This window comes from Gouania willdenowi, chromosome 22 (genome assembly GCF_900634775.1).
Source record: "Gouania willdenowi chromosome 22, fGouWil2.1, whole genome shotgun sequence".
Lineage (NCBI taxonomy): Eukaryota > Metazoa > Chordata > Actinopteri > Blenniiformes > Gobiesocidae > Gouania > Gouania willdenowi.
Genome location: NC_041065.1, coordinates 30,377,910 through 30,397,956, shown reverse-complemented (window position 1 = coordinate 30,397,956; position 20,047 = coordinate 30,377,910). Strand labels below are relative to the sequence as shown.

The following is a 20,047-nucleotide window of genomic DNA, read 5'->3' as shown; positions in this document are numbered from 1 at the left end:
GGATGATGGGGAAAATTATTTTGGGGGAATCAAGAATAACGGAAATGTCGAGAATAAAATTGAAATTTGGAGAATAAAGTTGAAGTATAATGTCGATAATACAAGTTGAAACATAAAGTAGAGACTGAAGTCGAAATTTTGAGTTAATTTTCCAAATTTCGACTTTAATATTGAAATTATATTTCAACTTTAATCTTGACATTTTGACTTTAATCTTAACATACTGGTATTTGAACTTTATTCTCGAAATTTCAACTTTAATCACAAAATTTCAACTTTGATCTCAACATATTTCAATTTTAGTCTTGAAATTTCCACTTTAATCTCGACATTATATTTCAACTTTAATTTCGACATTTCAACTTTATTCTCGAAATTTCAATTTCAATCTCGACATTTCAACTTTATTCTCGACGCTTCGTCTTTAATCTTTACATTATATTTCAACTTTCTTCTCGAATTTTCAACTTTAATCTTGACATTATTTAAACGTAATCTGTCCCATTGGAGTGTGAATGAGCTGATATGTAAAGTGCTTTGGGACTATTTCAGTGTAGGGATTAGGCGCTATATACAGTAAATCAAGTCCATTTTATATTTAAACTTTATTCTCGAGATTTCGACTTTAATCTCAACATTAGATTTAAACTTTATTTTCAAAATTTCAACATTAATCTCGACATTAGATTTCAACTTTATTCTCAAAATTTCTAAATAAATCTTGACATTTCGACTTTAACCTCGAAATTTTATTCCAACTTTATCCTCGAAATTTCGACTTTAATACTTTATATTTGGCATTTTGACTTGAATCTCATCATTATTTTACCTTTATTCTCAAAATTTTAACTTAAATCTCAACGTTTTGACTTTATTCTCTATTTTAATGTATAAATCAATATAATGCAACATTTAAACACCACAAACAGATAGTTTACTTGTATAGAATATTCATTATTTAAAAAAAACAAAAAAAAAAACATTGTTTGTAAAGCTAAGAAACTGCAACAAGTCATTACTAATATTGTTGGTTTCAGTTTCCTCCAGTTGAAAAAGGAACTTTGAAAAATCTTGAATAATTAACTTATTAGTCAGATCAAAAATAAAAAAGCCTCATGGATAAACTGTAAGTCTTCCTCAAGGAAAACGCCATTTGATTTTGATGATTGTGTCAGATAAACCTTAACAGTGCAGCTTAAATTCGCTGTAGTTGTGAAATACTTTCAAAATATTCATATGTCAACTTTGTAGAAACACCCTGATGCAAAAATCCCTTATGTCTAAACACTTACTGTAATTGCATCATTTCCATCCTATATTGCGTCACCTTGGCCTGTTTAAATATTTAATCATCCAACTACTATTGCTGATAAATTATAAATCTATCAAGTGATGATTATGCAGTAACATTTAATCTGTTTACAAAACAGTTTACTGTGATAATAATCATGTGATTATTTTATAAAAATGTACAATGTACAAATGTCTCATAAATGTATTTATTGAAGGCTTATTTCATGGAAAGCTGCAAACTGAAAAAAAGCCAACAAAAAAACCCACATACACATTTAATAGCACGTCATTATTCTTGATTATTTGATAATGGACAACACTGGATTCATTTAATTTGTTAATCTGCTCTTGTACTGACATTAATCACAGAACATTTAAAGATGTGGGTAAGCTAGCTAATAACGGAAGTTTAAAGGTCGGGGGGTCATGAACTGCTGCACCATCTCGTCTGTGACTTGTGTGCGTCGTTCCTGGTGCTCGGAGATCATCGGCTGCAGAGTGTCGATCAAAATTTTCTTCAGTTCTCCGGTCAAAAGGGCCCCACTTCTGTAGTCCTGCAGCGGACGGAAAGGAATGGTTAAGATTAGGTTAAGAGCAGAAAAACTCTAAAGTAGCTTTAGATCAGAAGTTATGTTAAAGGGATCCTCAACTGTTTTTACAAATGTGGCCTAAAACCTTTGAAATGTACTTATTAGAAAATCAATGCATAACAATATGCATTATTTTTGCACCATATTCGTTTTAGTGCCTACTTTACAGTTTTAGAGCCTGTGTTCCTCCATTTTGAAATCACGTGATTGATGATGTCACACGGCTCAACTGCCTGTAAACATCCCATTGTTTTCTACTGGAGTGAAGCATTCATCCTGCTTTTTAAGATCACTGAGCAACTTTTTACATAATTTAGTTGCTTTTTAGATCATTGAGAAACTTTTTCAGTCAAAATGACAACTTGTGCTGCTTTTGGTTGCTCTAAATAATCATGAAAAGTTAAAGATGCCGATGTTACCCTCTCTTATTTAAGGATAAAAACAGTTGTAACCCCAAAAATAATTTATGATCGCAGGGGGCGGCAGTTCCAACTCTGCGGTTTGGTACTAGACAATGAAGCAGAGAAGAAGAGCTCTCCTAAAGTGATCTGCTTACCTAATGAAACAGTACCAGACCTGGCTGGCAAAGTCTTTCACATTGAGGAGGAAGAATAACCAAATGTGAAGAACGTTGTGATTCATTTTGTGATTTTTAAATCATTAATCCATGTAATCATGTAAAGCACATTGAATTGTCTTGTGTATGAAATGTGCTATGCAAATACATTTGCCTTGCCCTTGCCTAAGGGACCTTAAATCTCCCTGCTAAGCTGCTAAATGATCTAAAAAGCTGCTAAATCTTTTACTCCAATAGGAAACAATGGGATGTTTACAGGAAGTGGGGCCGTGTGACATCATCAACCATGTGATTTCAAGATGGCGGAACACACGCTCTAAAACTATAAAGTAGTCCCATTTTTAAAAGTTAACGAAACAAATATTGTGTAAAGTAATGTGTTTAGTTTGACATATATCTCCTAATGAGTACATTTCAAAGGTTTTAGGCCACATTTGAAAAAAACAGTGGAGGATTCCTGTAAAAAATAAAAAACAAAAAGGATAAGAAACAGAATGAACTGATGTAAGGTTTGTAAAATCCGTTCCTCTCATCGTCCTTACCTGCTTGATCTTTTCCAACTGTTCATCGTCCTCGAGGAAGAAGGTCAAGTACATGAAGGAGACGTCCACGTCTGGGTCTCCACCGTGCTGCCTGTGCTCCTCCACGGTGTCCTTCCCACCAGAGAACGCGTGCTTGTTAACCTGTGAGGATTGTTACCAAACCAGGTTAGTTAAGTACCAAATGAGAAAGGACGTATTGGGGAGGAGTTAAATCAGAGGCACCTTGTTTTTGATCTGTTTGGGTGTGTCCGTGAGAAAGATGGAGGAGTTGGCATCGCTGGCGCTCATTTTTGTCTGCGCCCCCTGCAGGGCGGGGAAGAAGGTAGAGTGCAGTAAGGCTGGTTTGGGGTAGCCGATCCTCGGAGCGACGTCGCGGGTCATTCGGAAGTACGGGTCCTGGTTTGGGGGACAAGGGAACGTGAAATTGGACACTGCAAAAACATTTCGTCTGAACACGGTATGGCAGTGGCTTCCAACTTTCTTTTGGATCATGACCCCATTTTGATATCAAGAATTCCACAATCATGTTTGTTTTACCGTATTGGGTCAAAGTTGTGACACATTTTCTGTCTATCTGCATTTCTTTTTGGGGACCCAACCCCAAGGTTGAAAAACACTTGCGGTATGGTGTTCTGACCTGGTCTATGGCACAGGGAATCAGACACTGCACATCCTGTTTGCCTCCGAATATCTGTGGGAAAGAGTTACTGAAGGATGGAGCTGCTTGGATGGCTGGGAAGCTGATCTTTCCTAAGCAGAGGAAAAAGAAAAGAAAAGAATCAGGAAGAATTCAAACAGTTAAACTCGAGAGTCAGTGAAAAGAAAAGAAAACAGATCAGAATGTTTTCACTTCTTCTTACCAATGCAGTCGCTCTCGGTGAAGCCGAATATGCCTTTGACCTGGTTAAACGTTACATGCTTCTGAATCTTCACCACGTTCCTGTAGAACTCAGGAGATGATCTGAGAAAAATCATTAAGTCAGTTGTGTGCCATCCATTAACTCGGTGTTTTTCAACGTTGAGGTTGTGACCCCATGTGGGATCACCTGGAAATGTCTGGTAATTGATACAACAATAATTATTAAATCATGTTTAACTTAATTTGTAAATTATTATTACTTTTCAATTGAAAACAACAAAGTCTTAAACAACTGTATTACGTACTTTCACTTTCTCAAATATAAATTTTGTTCAAATTAAATGCATGTAAAATGTAAAACATATCTGAGCTGACAACTTGTTAACTAATCCTGGCTACAGACATAATCAAAAACTAATTCTCGAAAGGAAAAAAGCAGTTTTTTTTGGGGGGGGGGGGGGGGGGTCATCAGAAACTTGTAGGGATGTAACGATTCACTCAACTCCCGATACGATTCACGATACGATTCTCTCATGATTTATTTTACAAAATGGGACTGTACAAAAATGAAAATTTTGGGAAAATACTGTACTATTTTTCCTTTTATTTTTCATTGTCAAAAGAATCCCTTGATAAACTATTCAAAACAATGCAATTTAACTAAAAATAAATCTTGAATTAAATAAATAAAAAAATAATATGAATGAAGAAGAAGCCTATTAATTTAAATTCCGGTTCTATAGTAAACAATACAAAACTGTATAATAGTTCTTTCTATTTTTAAAAGTGCAACTGAAAATGTATTTTGTGCCTTAACAATTGTACTTTTTTTTAAAAAAAAAAAAAACAGTTTGCACTGTATTTGCGTCCGATATTTGTTTGGACCAGCAGAGGGCGCTGGTAACCCAGTGGTCGGTTGGCATGCAGATATCTTGCAGTGAAGAAGAGATGCTATGCTAGCAGACAGAGCTAATAGAAAAACGTGACTTTTACAGATATTCACGTAATATTACAGATATTCTTTCGGTGCTAAAGGGGTAAGGAATCATTTATGAATATGTTTAAGAGTAGAAGGCGGCCAGAAAGAAAGTATTAGTAGATTTCGTCCGCCGCCAACACTTCTGGATAAGAAAAGTACTGCGATTCCATTTTCACAGCATCGATGTGAACCATGATACCTATGAATCAATTTTTAACTGCCTTACGATTAATCGTTACATCCCTAGAAACTTGTGATATCAAAATGGGGTCACGATCCCAAAACGGTTTGAAACCAGTGCAACTAGAATATTTGCATTTCCTGAAGAAAATGTAAGTGAGGACAAAATTAGCCTAGCATTAAAATAAAATTAACATTCACTAGAATTAGCAATAATCTAGCATTAGTCTAACATTAACCTAGTAATTACATTAGCTAGCATTAACATTAACCTAGCATTAACATCAGCACTAGCTATCATTAACGTAGCATTAGCACTAGCTAGCATTAGCACTAACTAGCATTAACTAACAATAGCATTAAACTATCAATGACATTAGCTAGCATTATCATGAACTAACATTAACATTAGCTAGCATTAACCTAGCATTATCCTAACAATAACATTACCTAGCATTAGCCTAGCATTGACATTAACCGAGCATTAACATTAGCCTTAACATTAGCCTAGCATTTCAATTTGATAGCATTAACCAAATATCAGCACTAGCTACCCTTAACCTAGCATTAACACTAGCTAGCATTAGCACTAGTTAATATTAGCATTAACTCAGCGTTATAATTGGCTAGAATTAGTATTAGCAAGTATTAGCATTAAAATTAGCCTGGCATTAAGTAACATTAGCATTAGCCTAGAGACAGCCTAAATATTCTAAAAGCTGAATGGTTGAAATCCGATGAAGAATGGCTAAACAGCTGAAGTTCAAAGTTGAAGCCATTAAATCTTAAAACGCTGAAATTCCCAATGGAAATTAATGTGGACATTTTTAAACAAAAAAAATGTATTAAACTAAACTGATAAAAGTTACAAATCACAAAAGTACAAGCGTCGCTGTGCTGACTTTTTGACGCGTTTTGAGATCTTTAATTGTCAAAATTGGTCAAACGCTGAAGGAGTTAAAACGCGCCAAAATTCTGTGACGGAAGGAAAAAAGGATAACAATAATAACTTGTCTCTTTCTCACGATGTGTTTTCAAACATATGGGTTTTCCAGAGAGTGACAGGACGAAGACAGTTCACAGTTAGATTTTTTACCCCATGTAGTCGAGGTCTGAGAAGATGAATGTTTTGTTGATGTCGAAGCCACATGCGATGATGTCCTTGGCGTTTTCTACGGCGTAGTGGTGACACTGCTCCAGCGTGAGATCCTTCCACAGATACTTCTCATCGTCGGTCATCTGGATCACGAGTGGGATGTCGAACACATCCTGGAGCCACCTGGACAAAAAGTGAGATAATTGGAAACACTCGGGATTAGTTCTAATATGTTACGGTTTGATCTCCTGACATAATTCGACTGCCATCTGCCAGTTTTCTTCAGAAGTGTCTGATGATTGCTTCGATGTTTGATCACTATCAGTCTTCCTCAGAGGCATCTGCTAAGCTAATCGCGTTTATGTTTGCTTGACTTCTGCGTAATAATTCCAGCAAATTCATTTTGTCTTCTTTTTGAATAATATGTTGACATATTAACATCTTAACATATTATAGACAAAATTAACTTGCTGGCATTATTACACGAAAGTCAAAAAAACATCAAAAAAAACATCAAAGTGATCAGCAGACCCCTTTGAAGAAGATGGGCAGTTGATTGCTTGATTTTGTTTTTTTTGAATAATATGTTAATAATATATTAACATCTTAACATATTGACAAAATGAACTTGTTGGGAATTATTATACAGAAGTCAGAAAAAACATCAAAGAAAACTTCAAAGCGATCAGCAGATGCCTGTGAAGAAGACTGGCAGTTGACAGTTTAAGTATATTTCCTGAAAAAAGTTGTCTGAATAAAAGAAACCTTAACATACTATAAAAAACAAAAAAAGACAAAATGAACTTGCTGGTAGAGATTAGTTCTAGTTTTTTTGACCTTCTGGTTAGCAGTGAAGCTTCTATGTGAATACTCAGTTGGTTCTGTAGTGGGATTTGTTTATTGGACTTACTTTGTAAAAATGAAGGGAATGAGGTGACCCATGTGCATGGCCTCTGATGACGGACCTCTGCCAGTATAGAGATAAAAAGCCTTTTGCTTCTCGTACGCATCCAACACCTGGTGCATGTCTCTGTCAGAGGGACAAACATGATGGTTGGTTAGGTGCGTCACTCTTAGTGGGAACCTCACCAAGTTGTGACTCAAGTAATTCAACACCCAGTCATATTTAGTGAAGGAATTCCTACGAGGTATTTCACAATTAAAGTTGCAATAGGGCAGAAATTTGGGTAATAATCAAAAATAGAATCTTGTCATGAGAAATGTTGACTAGAATTGACCAGAAATTGTGAGTAATCTGAAATAACTGTAGCACAAACAAACATAAATATTGGTACCAACGCAGAATAATACAATTAAAAAAAACATCATGTTTAATAAAAACTGATTTTTTTTGTAAGAATAACTTTAAAATGATTAAAATTTAACTACAATGAATTATTTGATTGAACATCAATGTAGACTGAAATATTACTCATCCGGTTCATCCTTTATTTAAAAATGAAAATAAAATGACATAATTCACCTTTAAAAACAACAAAACGTTCCTTTCAGCTTCAGAATCACCTCCTACTATTCTTATGTATACTTGTTAAAATTATGCTAAAATATGGTTTCCCCAAGTATATTTAACATTCCTGTTAATGGCCAATGTCCTGTTTATTCCCATATATTCTAAAGAAAGTTTCCAAATTCAGAAAATTCCTTAAAATTTTGCAACCCTATGAAAAATGATCCTATATCTATTATTTAGTCAACTATTCTGTAGAATGCAGTAACACTTTAACTACATAGAAACATGATATTATATATCATTGAAATAACTATACCACATCCAAACATAAATATTAGTACCCATGCAAAATATTCCAATAAAAAAAAAAAAAAAAAAATGTAAGTAGAACTTTACAATTATTTCAATTTAACTTCAATTATTTGATTGGACATCAATGTTGGCTCAAATATTACTCCAGGGTGACTACAGGTAGAAGGAAGTTATATTTAAGACTTTTTAAGACCTTTTTAATACCACCTTAAATACAATTTAAGACTAAACTTATGATGGAAATACAGACCAAAGGGAAAATATATTATTTTACAATTAAAGGCATTGATGTCAGTTATTAATGCACAATAAGGAAAAAATTTATAATAATCAAGAACATTCTTCAAATGTGTTTATTAATGTGGAAAGAAAACAAAAATATCAACATAGTCCTAAATTTATTGTAACACAATTCTAACAACATTTAATAACAGTGGACAATAATCCAGAAATCAAAATTGACTGGAACATGTGAGCTTTGATCTAAAAGAAAATGTAAATAACTAGACTGGGTTTTAAAGCCACTTGTCATTAAAGCGGCATTTTGAACCTGTGTGTGTTTATTTTATACCATGCACTTTTATACTGATGAACTTTTTATACCTCATTCACTTTTATATTGATTAACTTTTTATACCAATGCACTTCTATGCTGATTAATTTTTATTGTGATTCACTTTTATGATGATTAACTTTTATACTGATTAACCTTTTATTGACAGACTTTTACTACATCTTATCTTGTTTTTATGATAACTGTGTCCGTTCTGGCTTGAATCTTTAACTGTACTTGAATGTTGTGTGGGTGCATGAGCAATTTTGTTGTACTATGTACAATGACAATAAAAGGATCCTGATACTTGTGTATGACATGCGCAATACAAATAAATTCGCCTTGCCTTTATTTGCAAATGAAATAAAATGATGCAATCACCTATAAAAATAACATAATTCCTGTTCAAAACCCTTTCAGTTTCAGAATGACCTCCGCCGATTTTTTAGTTTCAATTTTCAGTTTATTTAGTTTCACATGTACTTTCTTTTATATACAACATTTAACAACATTTTTTTTTTAATTAAATAGTGTGTCACTTATTTTTATTTCTTTATCAACAGTATTCCATAATTTAACCCTTAAAACACACAGACATCTTCGTTTAACTAATAATCTTGCTTTTGGTCAAATAAACTTTAAATTGATGTCTTAGGCTGTATCTGCTGGTCCGTAGTGAGACATGTATATTTGCATTAAATGGTTTTTTTTAAGTTTAAAATACGGTTTCCCCAAGTATATTTAACATTCCTGTTAATGGTCAACCTTCAAATGTGTGAATTCTTGTTAATTCTAAAGAAGGAATTGTGCAACCCTATGAATAATCATCTGTAAGTCATCTATTCTGTAGAATGCAGTAAAACTGAAATTACTTAGAAGTATGACAAGATCAAGATGACATCATTTCCTGAAAACCGACCTGTGAGAGAAGAAGATTCCTCTTCTCAGGAAGCGATGAGGTTTCTGTCCCAAGACTTTTTCTATCCTGTCCACCAGCTCCTTGTCAATTTTGCTGCTGCCAAACCTCACTAAAAACACACACACACACACACACACACACACACACACACACACACACACACACACACACACACACACACACACACACACCCACACACCCACACACAAACACACACACCCACAAACACACACCCACCCACCCACACACACCCACACACACACACACTTTCAACAACATGTCTAACGTTGATTTTTCAAGGCAAAATTATCCTATAGAGAAAATTAAGGTGAAATAATCTTTAGCAATGAATAGGGCTGGGCAATAAATCGTATTTTGGCGATATAGAAAATGACTATATCATATATATTTTTTAACTTGTCATTCATTCAATCACATTATGAAACATTTTCACCTTTTAAAACAGTTCCCTCTGGTCTAAATGACATATCTGTGCTGGTTTTTGTTCAAAACAAAACATGATTTAAGCAACAGAAGAGGTTTAATACCCTGTAAAAATTAGTTATGTGAGAGCGCTCTGTTTTTTTTTGTTTTTTTTGGGGGGGTCCCTAGATTTGCATAGACCTCCCCCTTCCCTGCCCTGTCCCTCGCTGAGTGAAGAGCCGAGGTAGTAGCCTCTTCCTCTCCGCCACAGTGACACGGCTGCAGCTGCAACTTAAAGTGGTTAACTTATTGAATAGGAGTGTGACAACATCTCGATACGGCGATATATCGCGATATTTTTCCGCACGATCGATTATTGATATGCTCCCGCTAAGTATCGATTTTTTTTTTTTTCCAAAACCTTTTCTGCTTTTTCACTAAAATGTGAAGGTACGTCTTCACAGAAATGTTGTCACTGTTTGTTGAAGGAACCAATATTTTGTTTACTGGAATATTACACTATAATGATGTCACTGGTAAGAAAGACCTTATTTTTTGTTTACAGAAAGCACTATTACAGATTAATTTGCATTGGTATGTTGACACTTATTTACAGAAATGTTGCACTAAAATAGTGTCACTGTTCATAGGACACTTTTTCAATTTATTGTCCTTCAGATATAAAATAAAAATTGTATTTCACTTATGTGTCCTTTAAAGGAGAAAAAGCCAAATATCGTGCAGCGGTTTGTTAATAAATGTGCCTGTGTGGGGATTTTCATCAGCAAATTTAACCCAGAATTGTCTTTCTGGTCAGACTTTAAGTTAAAAATATCAAGATTTATACCGTATATTGCCATTTTGAGAAAAAAAAATTGAGATATGAGTTTTGGTCCCTATCGCCCAGCCCTACCGATGAGTTTGTCGTAATCTACTCCTTTGGCGCTGGTGGTGGAAACGTTCCACGGATCGACCGTGTCATCGTCGGCTCCGTCCGCGATCGACCGGTTGCCAGATTCGTCCATGTTTTCTGCTGGTGGACTCCCTGCTTGGTAATCCTGACCCGTCGCCCCTTTGTAGTCCACTTTCAACTTCAGCAAAAGCTGAAGAGCAGCTTCAATTTCAGCCTGGCGAATCAAACACAGATGTCACTCAGCAGATAAAAAAATGTTGAAACGCCAAATGAAAGTTAGTTTTGATCTCCACTGTCAGAGAAGTGCTTTTACTTTCATTCTTACCTGCATTAACAACCTTGATATGTTATGGTTTCATTTATTCAGACAACTGTTGTAAATGAAACCTATACCTTAACATATTATTCAAAAAAGAATCTTGCTGGAATTACTTTCAACCTTTTTTTTTTGCCCCCCCCAAGTAAATGATCTTTAGTTTATTGATGTATGAGGCTAACAATGTTTTTATCCGATAATAATAATAATATTAATACGGTCCTCGTAGCTTTAACTGGACACAATGGTTGACAAAGAGGAGAGGGGAAAAAAATCCTAAAAAAAACTATTATATTTAAGTAAAATTAGATTTTTTCAGATATGATTAAAGGACCTTAGAGCAGAATAAAAATAAGACTCAATAGTGACACGATAGCGCTTCTATGTAAGAAACTGACAACGCCCAAGTTATCAGTGATGTATCAGTGCGAGCAGGGTCTTTACTTTATATTTCCTAGAATTTTGTGACCAATTTCTATTTAATTAAGGGAAATATTATGTCATAATTTGAGGAAAATTGAAAGATTTTGTAAGAATTCTGAGGGGTTTTTTCTCAATAACTTAACATAAAAAAAAAAAAAAAAAAAAAAAATGACTACAATCATGCATTATAAACACTGGCAAAACTGTGAGCCCCTTGCAAATGATGAGTTTCATTCACACAATTGATTTATTTAAATGTGACACCCTGGACACATTTCAGTACATGTTTATTAAAAAATAAAAAAAATAAATAGTGTGTTTTAAGCTCACCCACCTTTTCAGCATTAGCTGTTTTCAGAGTCCTGATTTTTTCTCCCACTTCATTCAGGCTCTGGTAAAGCTCCATCGGAGTCTTGGTCGATGCTGTCATCTTCACTGCTCCAGGAAAACAGTCACAAATCGAAAGTACACCACAGCACCTGTGAAGACTCCCATGTGTGAGACAACCCTTATCTATATTTATATTCATGAACTTTACGCTGCCACAACTCATAGACAATAATAATGAAAATAAAAAAGGTGGTATTTACCTTATATATCCAGTTTAGTTCAGAAAGAGATGTGCTGCGTGCTCGTTTTGCTGTAAAAATGTGCTACGACAGACACTACTCACTATACTTGCATCAGCCTGTGTGGGTTGTCCTGTATCCTCCAAATCCCTCCCCCGGAAACTCTAGTCGTTCGAGGGTTCCTAGAAACAAAATGACTAATCACAAAAACACAACACCGAAAGGAATTACTTGGAGTGAATATAAACAGAAAATAATATATATTACTTATTTATCAATTAAATTTCAACATAATTGACTAACTCGCATATGTTTTTATACACATACACGCTAAGGACCGAACGCAGGAAACTGTCAATACTCTATTTGCCGGTGGTTTCGAAATAAAAGCGCGTAGGCGCTAAACTCATTGAAGAACGCGCGCCTGAACCGTGATAAAAATCTTATTCTGAAAGGAGACATTTTAAAGTAGCGCGGGTCAGAGAAGCTGAAGCACAAATAAAGGCAAACATGGACTAGGTAAATAAATACATTACTTTTACGGTATTTGGATGCTTAAAACAATGCGAACTGCTTTGTTAGCGTTTACTCTGTTTATAGTCTGTATCCGGCTTCAAAACAGACATCGTAATTGTGTTTTTTGTTTTTAGCTAATTTGTGACACCAGTATTTCGCAAAATATCCGCTTTTTTTTCAAAGGTTTTCCTTTTAACTGTTAACTAACAGGCTGTTACTGTCACTTTTTAACCCTTTTTCTGCAACTACACAAAACTTTCCTTATTTTAACCTATTATCACTTTTTCATTCCACAATTTTGCTCCTTTTAATGCATTTTTGCTGCATTACTCCCTTTTCTGACACGTCTCCATCAAATTTCAATTTATTTTCTCCACATTTTTCCAATGTCAAGACATTCTCAGCACTTATAATCCATTTCCACCACCACCTAATGTTCCATATGTTGACCCATTATTGTCACTTCTAACCTCTTTAACCATAATTCATGCTTTTTTTTTGCCAATTTAATCACATTCACGCTTTGTCATCTCCATTATTTGCCAGTTTAAACTAATTGTTCCTACTTTTAAGCCAATATTGACACTTTGAACCCTTTTTACCACCGTTTCTATTTTTGGCCACTAATTTGCTTTTAACCAATTTTTGTGGTTTTTAAAATCCCATTTCACCACATTTCCCACCATTTTAGTTGGGAAATGGTTACTTTTAACTCATTTTATTTCTGATTAAAAAAGATTTACATCTTTATGATGACTATACTATTGTACACAATAATAAACATCCTGGATAACTAGATATTATTTAGATGAAAAATAAATGTGGTTATCACTGGTTCATAGAACAATGGACCATCATTTTGTTGACTTTATGGATAAATACAACTCTCCCCTTTATCCCCCTTTATAGATGGCCCTGTCGCTACATATCTGTTCTTCAAACAGAGAGCAGAAACATTTTTTACTTGTTCTTGTTCTACATCACCTGTTTTTAATATTTGTTAAATATTTTTTACTTGTTGTCGTTCTACCTCACCTTTGTTCATTTCAATAAATGTTTCTTTTTTTAAAAAAAATTGAGACATCCCATTTGTTATAATCATGTAATTTTTATGATGTAAATTGAGGGAGCAAAAGTAGTATCGGCTCAAGAAAATCGTCAGTCCGTCTCGGTCATCGGCTAAAGCTGATGAGAAAAAAAATTGGTATCGGCCCTAAAAAACCACATCGGTGTATCCCTAAATTAAATGTCTCGGGGAGTGCAAATATTTTGCGGGGAATACAGGGAACAAATGAGAAGGGAAAAAAAATGGTGTCAAGAGAATCACTGTCCTCTGTCTGGTGAAGAAATCTCAATAAGAATGAAGTAAAAAAAAACACTTCTATGTTGTCTATGGACGTGGACTCCACATCCCACAATGCATTGCAATCAGGGCTCAATGCATTGCATTATATCACTGATGCTGTTATACAAAATTATTGTTTTTAATAAAAATTGTAACTGGGTGTTATTCCTGTAGGTGAAAGTGTGTGTGTGTGTGTTTTTTTTAAACATCATTAGATGTATGGAATTAATGAACCACTAGATGTCAGTATTGTGTTTCATTCACTAAACCTGCTGCTTGTCTCCTTTTCCCAGTGAGAGATGAAGTTCTGAACATGTCTTCATTAGTTGCCTATGAGGATTCAGAAGAGTCAGAAGATGATTCCTTGAGTGCAAGACATGAGACATTATTAGCAACTGTTCAAAATGTGACCTGCCAAGCTAACCAAAGAAGCATTACAGTGTGTAATGACTCCAACACAACATCAGATCCCTGGATTTCTGCCCCTGATCCAGCTGTGTTTGGACCACTTGGAGTTATTACTGGAAGAAGCATGGCTAGCTCATGTCTTGACTTCCAGCAAAGCAGTTGTGTTGATGTAGAGAGGAAATGTTCTAATGTTGATGAAGAGAGTGCAGCAGCATGTCTACCTTCACCTGAGGGAAATAATGTGCATCTGCAGGCACACGGATGGACGCCACAGGGGTCGAACCTCGTAAAAAGACACACATCTGCCTCCTCATCTGTTGTCAGACCGTACATACCTAAGAGACAAAGACTTTCAGCTACATTGGAGTTACAGGAGCCACAGCATGAAGGGGGTCAGACCAGGGAGAGCCCAGTGCTTTTGGAGGCATCGCCAAGACTGAAGCCATACCTTGATCAAAAGTCCAGCGCCGCCACAGCAGAGCTTCCTAGGAGGCTTCTGATGAGCCTGGGAGGCCATCATGGCCCAGTCAACACAATACAGTGGTGTCCAGTGCCCCATCTCAGCCATTTGCTGCTGTCTGCCTCCATGGATAAGACTTTTAAGGTAATAGCAGCTCCAAAACCATTCACTGTGAATTTCTAAATGCATTGAAAACAAAGGTATTTGGCCCTATTAGTTCAAAATATTTCATTTGGTATTTTGGAATTGAAGTTGTTTTTAGAAATATTTTTATGACCTTCGCCTAGAGATGCACGATTATGGCCAAAATGATAATCACGATTATATTTTATCAATATTGTAATCACAATTATAGTAACTATTTATCATGTTAGGGTAAATTCTGTATTTCTTTTGCACGACTTTAAAAAAACAAAACAATGTATGAACAGTTTACAGTGCAAAGTTAAATAAAAATTATATATATGTATAAAGAAATTAACTCAATAATTTAAAATGTACCAAGGGTTAACTGAATAAATACACTATTACAGAGAGCTATCATGAAATGCAACTCATTGGAAACAATTACAGCTCTCATCAATCCACCAAATTATTCAAAGCTGTCACTGACTAATGGTTAAGAAAGTGCTTCATTACATATGCAGCAGGGCCCACATTTTAAATGTAAATATCGCCGATGATCAGGTTAATTTAATCGCGGCAATCAAAATTGTGATCATGATTACAGTTTGATTAATTGTGCAGCCCTAGCTCTGTCAAGAAAGGTACATATTTATTTTATTTATACATTTATTTATTTATTATTCTGTGACAGACAGTGGTTTCCAAACACGGGTACGCATACCCCTAGGGGTACAGGAGCACATTGCAGCGGGTTCTCAGTATGATTTAACAATTCATTGAAAAAATAATCGGGAAATGTTCCTAGTTCTCTTTTAAGATATTTTTTTTGGACACATTCACCACAAAGTAATATTACAATTGCTCAATAACAAACTATATTTTCTTGTAAGTTATTGAAACAGGATTGTTTTTTAGGGGGGCCAGGGTCCACACCACCGCATCCGCCGGTGCAGGGTGGTATTTAGGTTCTGAGCGACGGACCCCGCAGCCCCTCCACAAGCGCGCACACCGCAAATTGGTTGTGGCCCTTGGAGCGAGACACGTCGCCTAACGGGGGAGCGCAGCATCTTCTTCTTTTTATAGCCAAAATAATTCCACACACCTGACGTGCTGCTCCTCTTTGGTACTAAACCCTGTGCGGTGTCGGTGTCTGTCAAGCCTGAGCCCATTGCACAACAGGTTAAAGCAGCGTTTACATTTCCATCCGCCTGCAAGTCACATGGCCAGAACTTTTTTTAATCTTTTCCAAAAATGCAGTCTTTGTGGTTAGGAGATCTAATTTGATCATATTGCGATATTGTCGCGAATGCAATTAATCATTCAGCCATAATCATTACCTATTGTACTTGTGTAGTGTGTAAATCTTCAAGCTACTAGAAAAAAAAAATACTATTAGTACGCTAAGTACCTCGGAGCCGACATCATTATTGCAAGACTTTAACATTTTGAAAATACGTTCTGCCGATATTTCATGAACTTCTAATATCTCGACTGCTCCTTCAACAACTGTTCAACCTAATTCAATCACTTCTTCCAAGCCTTTAACATGTGAATGATCATGGTACCAGGATCAGGATCACTGATCCAGATAACTGACAATGTCTGGCAAAGGGGAGATTTAGAGCGTCAAGTGTCTTTATCTCCATAGGGACAAATTTGTGTTGGACAGAGGGTCTACTGCACAATTAAAACATTCAATCATTCACATAGTAAAAAAAAAAAAAAACAATAAAAGGAATTAATATACATTAAATTACATTGCCAAGAAACAGATAAAGTGCATACAAGTACTCAGTACAGTACAATACAGTAATGCCTGACTTCTGCCCATCCTGGGAAATCTGCTCATTCATAAGCTTCACTGACAGTGGGATAAAATAATGTTTGTACTGACTGTGTTTACAGATAGAAACTCTGTACCTACTACCTGAGTTAAGTAAGACATCTTCTAAGTGTAGTACATGAGAACTATCTACTAAAACATCGTTGGCAGTGGCTATCTGTACGGTTGCCGTATCAATATACCGACATTCTATCCGTACGCAGCGCCCCTATTTGACCCATTTAGGTCACGTGATAGGTCAGTCATTGGTCAGTTTGGGTCACATGACTAAGACTAAACCTTACCCTAAACCTAATCCTAACCCTAACCCTAAAATGCTCCGTACATGTACTTCGGTAACTGTGTAGCACCGGGGGTTGTCCGTACGGCAACCGTACAAATAGACACTTACAACATTGTTTGCTAGTCTGACTGATTGTTCAAACAAGACTTGTGGGGTAACAGGTACTGCCCTGCCAATGATCTTGCCTGCATTGACAGGTTTAGTATTGTTTTCAGTTTAACGGTTAATTTGTTGAACCAGCTGGTGACGCCACACCGTAAAACAGATTTAATGATGAAAAATCATTGTAATATTCTGGCATACACCAAACACTCGGAGAAAGTGCATCCGCTGGTGGATACGGGCACAAACGCTTTCTACTTGGTGTGCCATCTTAAATCACCGTCAATGTGAACGCCTAGATATTTGTGAGTTCACCTGCTCAATGTTACTGCCATGTGTAGCTACTGGCCTATGGTTCCTAATAGACCTGGGATCCACCAGCATCTCTACTGTTGGTGAGCATCACACCAGTTTACAAAGCTGTCCACTCCTGATTTGTGGCTGGTTAAATTGGTCTTAGTTTTAAACAGACTTAAATCAGCTGTGGCTGGGCTGAGGTTCGTGCTCTCTGAGTGCACTTGTTAACAGATGGTGTACTGCTCATCTAACTGTTTAAAACAGAATGTATCAGTGCTGTTTTTGACAGCTTCTAAGTAAGTACAGTACGTGGAGGGAGTCGTGGAAGCGATAACCATCCACCTGACGCTCAGTGTAAATGACATAGTGTTGGGACATGATATTCACCCTGCAGTCTCCATTTATAAATGTACTACAAGCCACTCTCTTAAGAATCAAATCTGTCAATGTCAGTTGAATGTATGTCAGGACCCCTGGGGCTTCTTAACCTTGCCTCTTTCTTTTTTTCTTTCTCCTCCTCTTCCCCACCTGGAAAACAATTTCTTCGTTTTATATTGGAAAGGTCAAACAATTCTGTTATCTGTCTGTCGGCCAGATGCTGAAATATTACCCCCCCCAGTATAGACTCGTATGCTCCACCAATATCCTTTGAGAGCTTTGAATAATTAGTGATTTAAATATGAATGAGTTTATTTGCATATCATACAAGTGCCACAGCAAGGATGCACCTGGGAAGAAGGCCGGACTGTTTGGACCAGATGGTGGAGAGCAGCAGAGATGGGCCATTTCTTCTCCGCTTCTTTAATCCAATCTTACTCTAATCTGTAACCAAGAGGTTAATTAAGTGATCAAAGAAAATTATTTAAAATATTTTTGTTTTCGTAAAACAATTATTTAATAATTTATATTAATATCATCAACTTAGAATTATTTACCTCAATTAGGACCCATACTTGTTTTTTTAATGAAGCAAAAAGTACTTTTACAGGTTTACCATTTCATCAAACTCTTCTCAGCTTCAATCTCCCCGGCTGAGCCGAGCCAGCTGACAGTGTTAAGTGCAAAAAATCGGTATCGGTCGATCCCTAGTACAGATAGCTACTGCCAATTATTTTTGTGTGTTTTAAAAATACTATTAGAATATGGAATATCCCAAGGAACCAACTCATTGAAGTTTGACTATATGTAGATTTTAATGTCTATAGGGACAGAGATTTATCATATTTTTTGGAACTGCTGCAGCATCAGTGATTGATTCAGATCATCCCCATAATCAAATCACATGTTCCTTATCTTATGTTGGATATTTCCTATAAATTCTATCAAAATCTATCCAAAAATGTGTCCTTTAGTTTTTGACTAAGACTCTTTACAGACAAATTAATCACAAAACATAACCTACGAGGTTGAGGTAACAAATGAAGATGGTGCCCAAGGTACCCTATACCAGCTATGCCCAGAAACGTCATTAACCCACAATTTCAGGACTGAACCACTCATTAAATATACAAATGTTTTTTCTTTGTCAAAGTTTTGTATTACCATTATTGTTGACATCATTAGGGTCATTTCCAGTGCAGCTAACATGACACTTTGATAAATGCAAACCTTTTCTAAACATGTTACTCATTTAACAAAAAACAAAGTTGGAATTGTCAGTATTTATAGAATAATAACAATCAATAACTCATTTCAACACAGTACAATTCAATTCATCCTCATTTAATGTATTTATTAGTGCATTTTCCATAGTATAGAGAGGTTTAGAGGGCATCATGTTAAAGCATCAGCATGTAAACGGAGGTGGTTCTGGTGTCAGAGCACATTAGTCCAGTTTTAAAGTCTTTACACTGGCTCCCAGTCAGCCTCAGAATAGACTTTAAAGTTCTGCTGCTGGTGTATAAATCTGTGAATGGGTTTGGTCCAGAATACATCAGTGACATGTTAGTCAGGTATGAACCCAGCAGGTCTCTCAGATCTATAGACACAGGTCAGATAGTGGAGCCCAGAGCTCACAATAAACATGGTGATGCTGCTTTTAGTTGTTATGCTGCAAAGAAGTGGAACAAACTGCAGCAGAGCTGAAGTCAGCATCACATGTGAACATTTTTAAATCAAAGTTAAAGGCACTTTTTTTCTCTACTGCATATGATTGAGAGGGAGATTTTTGGTTATGTTGTTGATGTAATGTGTTTGTTGATGATTTGACTGATAATTTTAAAAGTTCTTATTGATTTTAAACAATTGAATGTTTTATCATGTAAAGCACATTGAGTTAGTTGCCTTGTGTATGAAATGCGCTATGCAAATAAATTTGCCTTGCCTGCCTTGCCTTAACATGTGGTGATGGTTTGTTTTCTTCTTCTTCTTTCTTGGTTATTGGCGTGTTGCATCCAACTTGAATAGGTGCATATCACCACATACTGTACTGGAGTGTGTAAATTGTGGTGCTATGTGCTTCAGGTTGCAAAAATGTTGGATTGTTTAGTTTTTTGTTCTTCAGATTCTTAAATCTTTTAGCCAGGGCTTGAATTTTTTCCACCGTGCTTTCGTACTTGAAGCTTCCTCCTTTTTCTTGTCCTCCTCCTTGTCCTTGGATTTGTGTGTGTTCTTTAAGAGGCTGTGCTCCTGCTGGCCAGCATTGGCTTGTGC

At 36.0% G+C, this 20,047-nt stretch overlaps 2 protein-coding genes across 3 annotated transcripts in view; one reads left to right on the top strand and one right to left on the bottom strand.

Annotated features, from left to right (window-relative positions):
- Nucleotides 1-1,600: 1,600 nt before the first annotated feature.
- wars1 (tryptophanyl-tRNA synthetase 1) lies at nucleotides 1,601-12,197 on the bottom strand. The gene is made up of 11 exons (XM_028437740.1): nucleotides 12,037-12,197; nucleotides 11,781-11,925; nucleotides 10,708-10,921; nucleotides 9,372-9,480; nucleotides 7,027-7,146; nucleotides 6,117-6,299; nucleotides 3,863-3,963; nucleotides 3,640-3,752; nucleotides 3,225-3,398; nucleotides 3,003-3,143; nucleotides 1,601-1,847 (listed from the first exon to the last, which is right to left on the bottom strand). Exons 2-11 carry the CDS (start codon nucleotides 11,874-11,876, stop codon nucleotides 1,689-1,691), a joined length of 1,410 nt encoding a protein of 469 aa, XP_028293541.1. The 5' UTR covers nucleotides 11,877-11,925; nucleotides 12,037-12,197; the 3' UTR covers nucleotides 1,601-1,688.
- Nucleotides 12,198-12,476: 279 nt separating this feature from the next.
- The window catches only part of wdr25 (WD repeat domain 25), a 134,018-nt gene continuing 126,447 nt past the window's right edge, over nucleotides 12,477-20,047 (top strand). For both annotated transcript variants that reach the window (XM_028438683.1, XM_028438682.1), the window contains exons 1-2: nucleotides 12,477-12,534; nucleotides 14,170-14,888. In XM_028438683.1, the coding sequence (XP_028294484.1) occupies nucleotides 14,190-14,888 (699 nt within the window). In that variant the 5' untranslated portion in view covers nucleotides 12,477-12,534; nucleotides 14,170-14,189. The remainder of the gene's footprint in view (nucleotides 12,535-14,169; nucleotides 14,889-20,047) is intronic.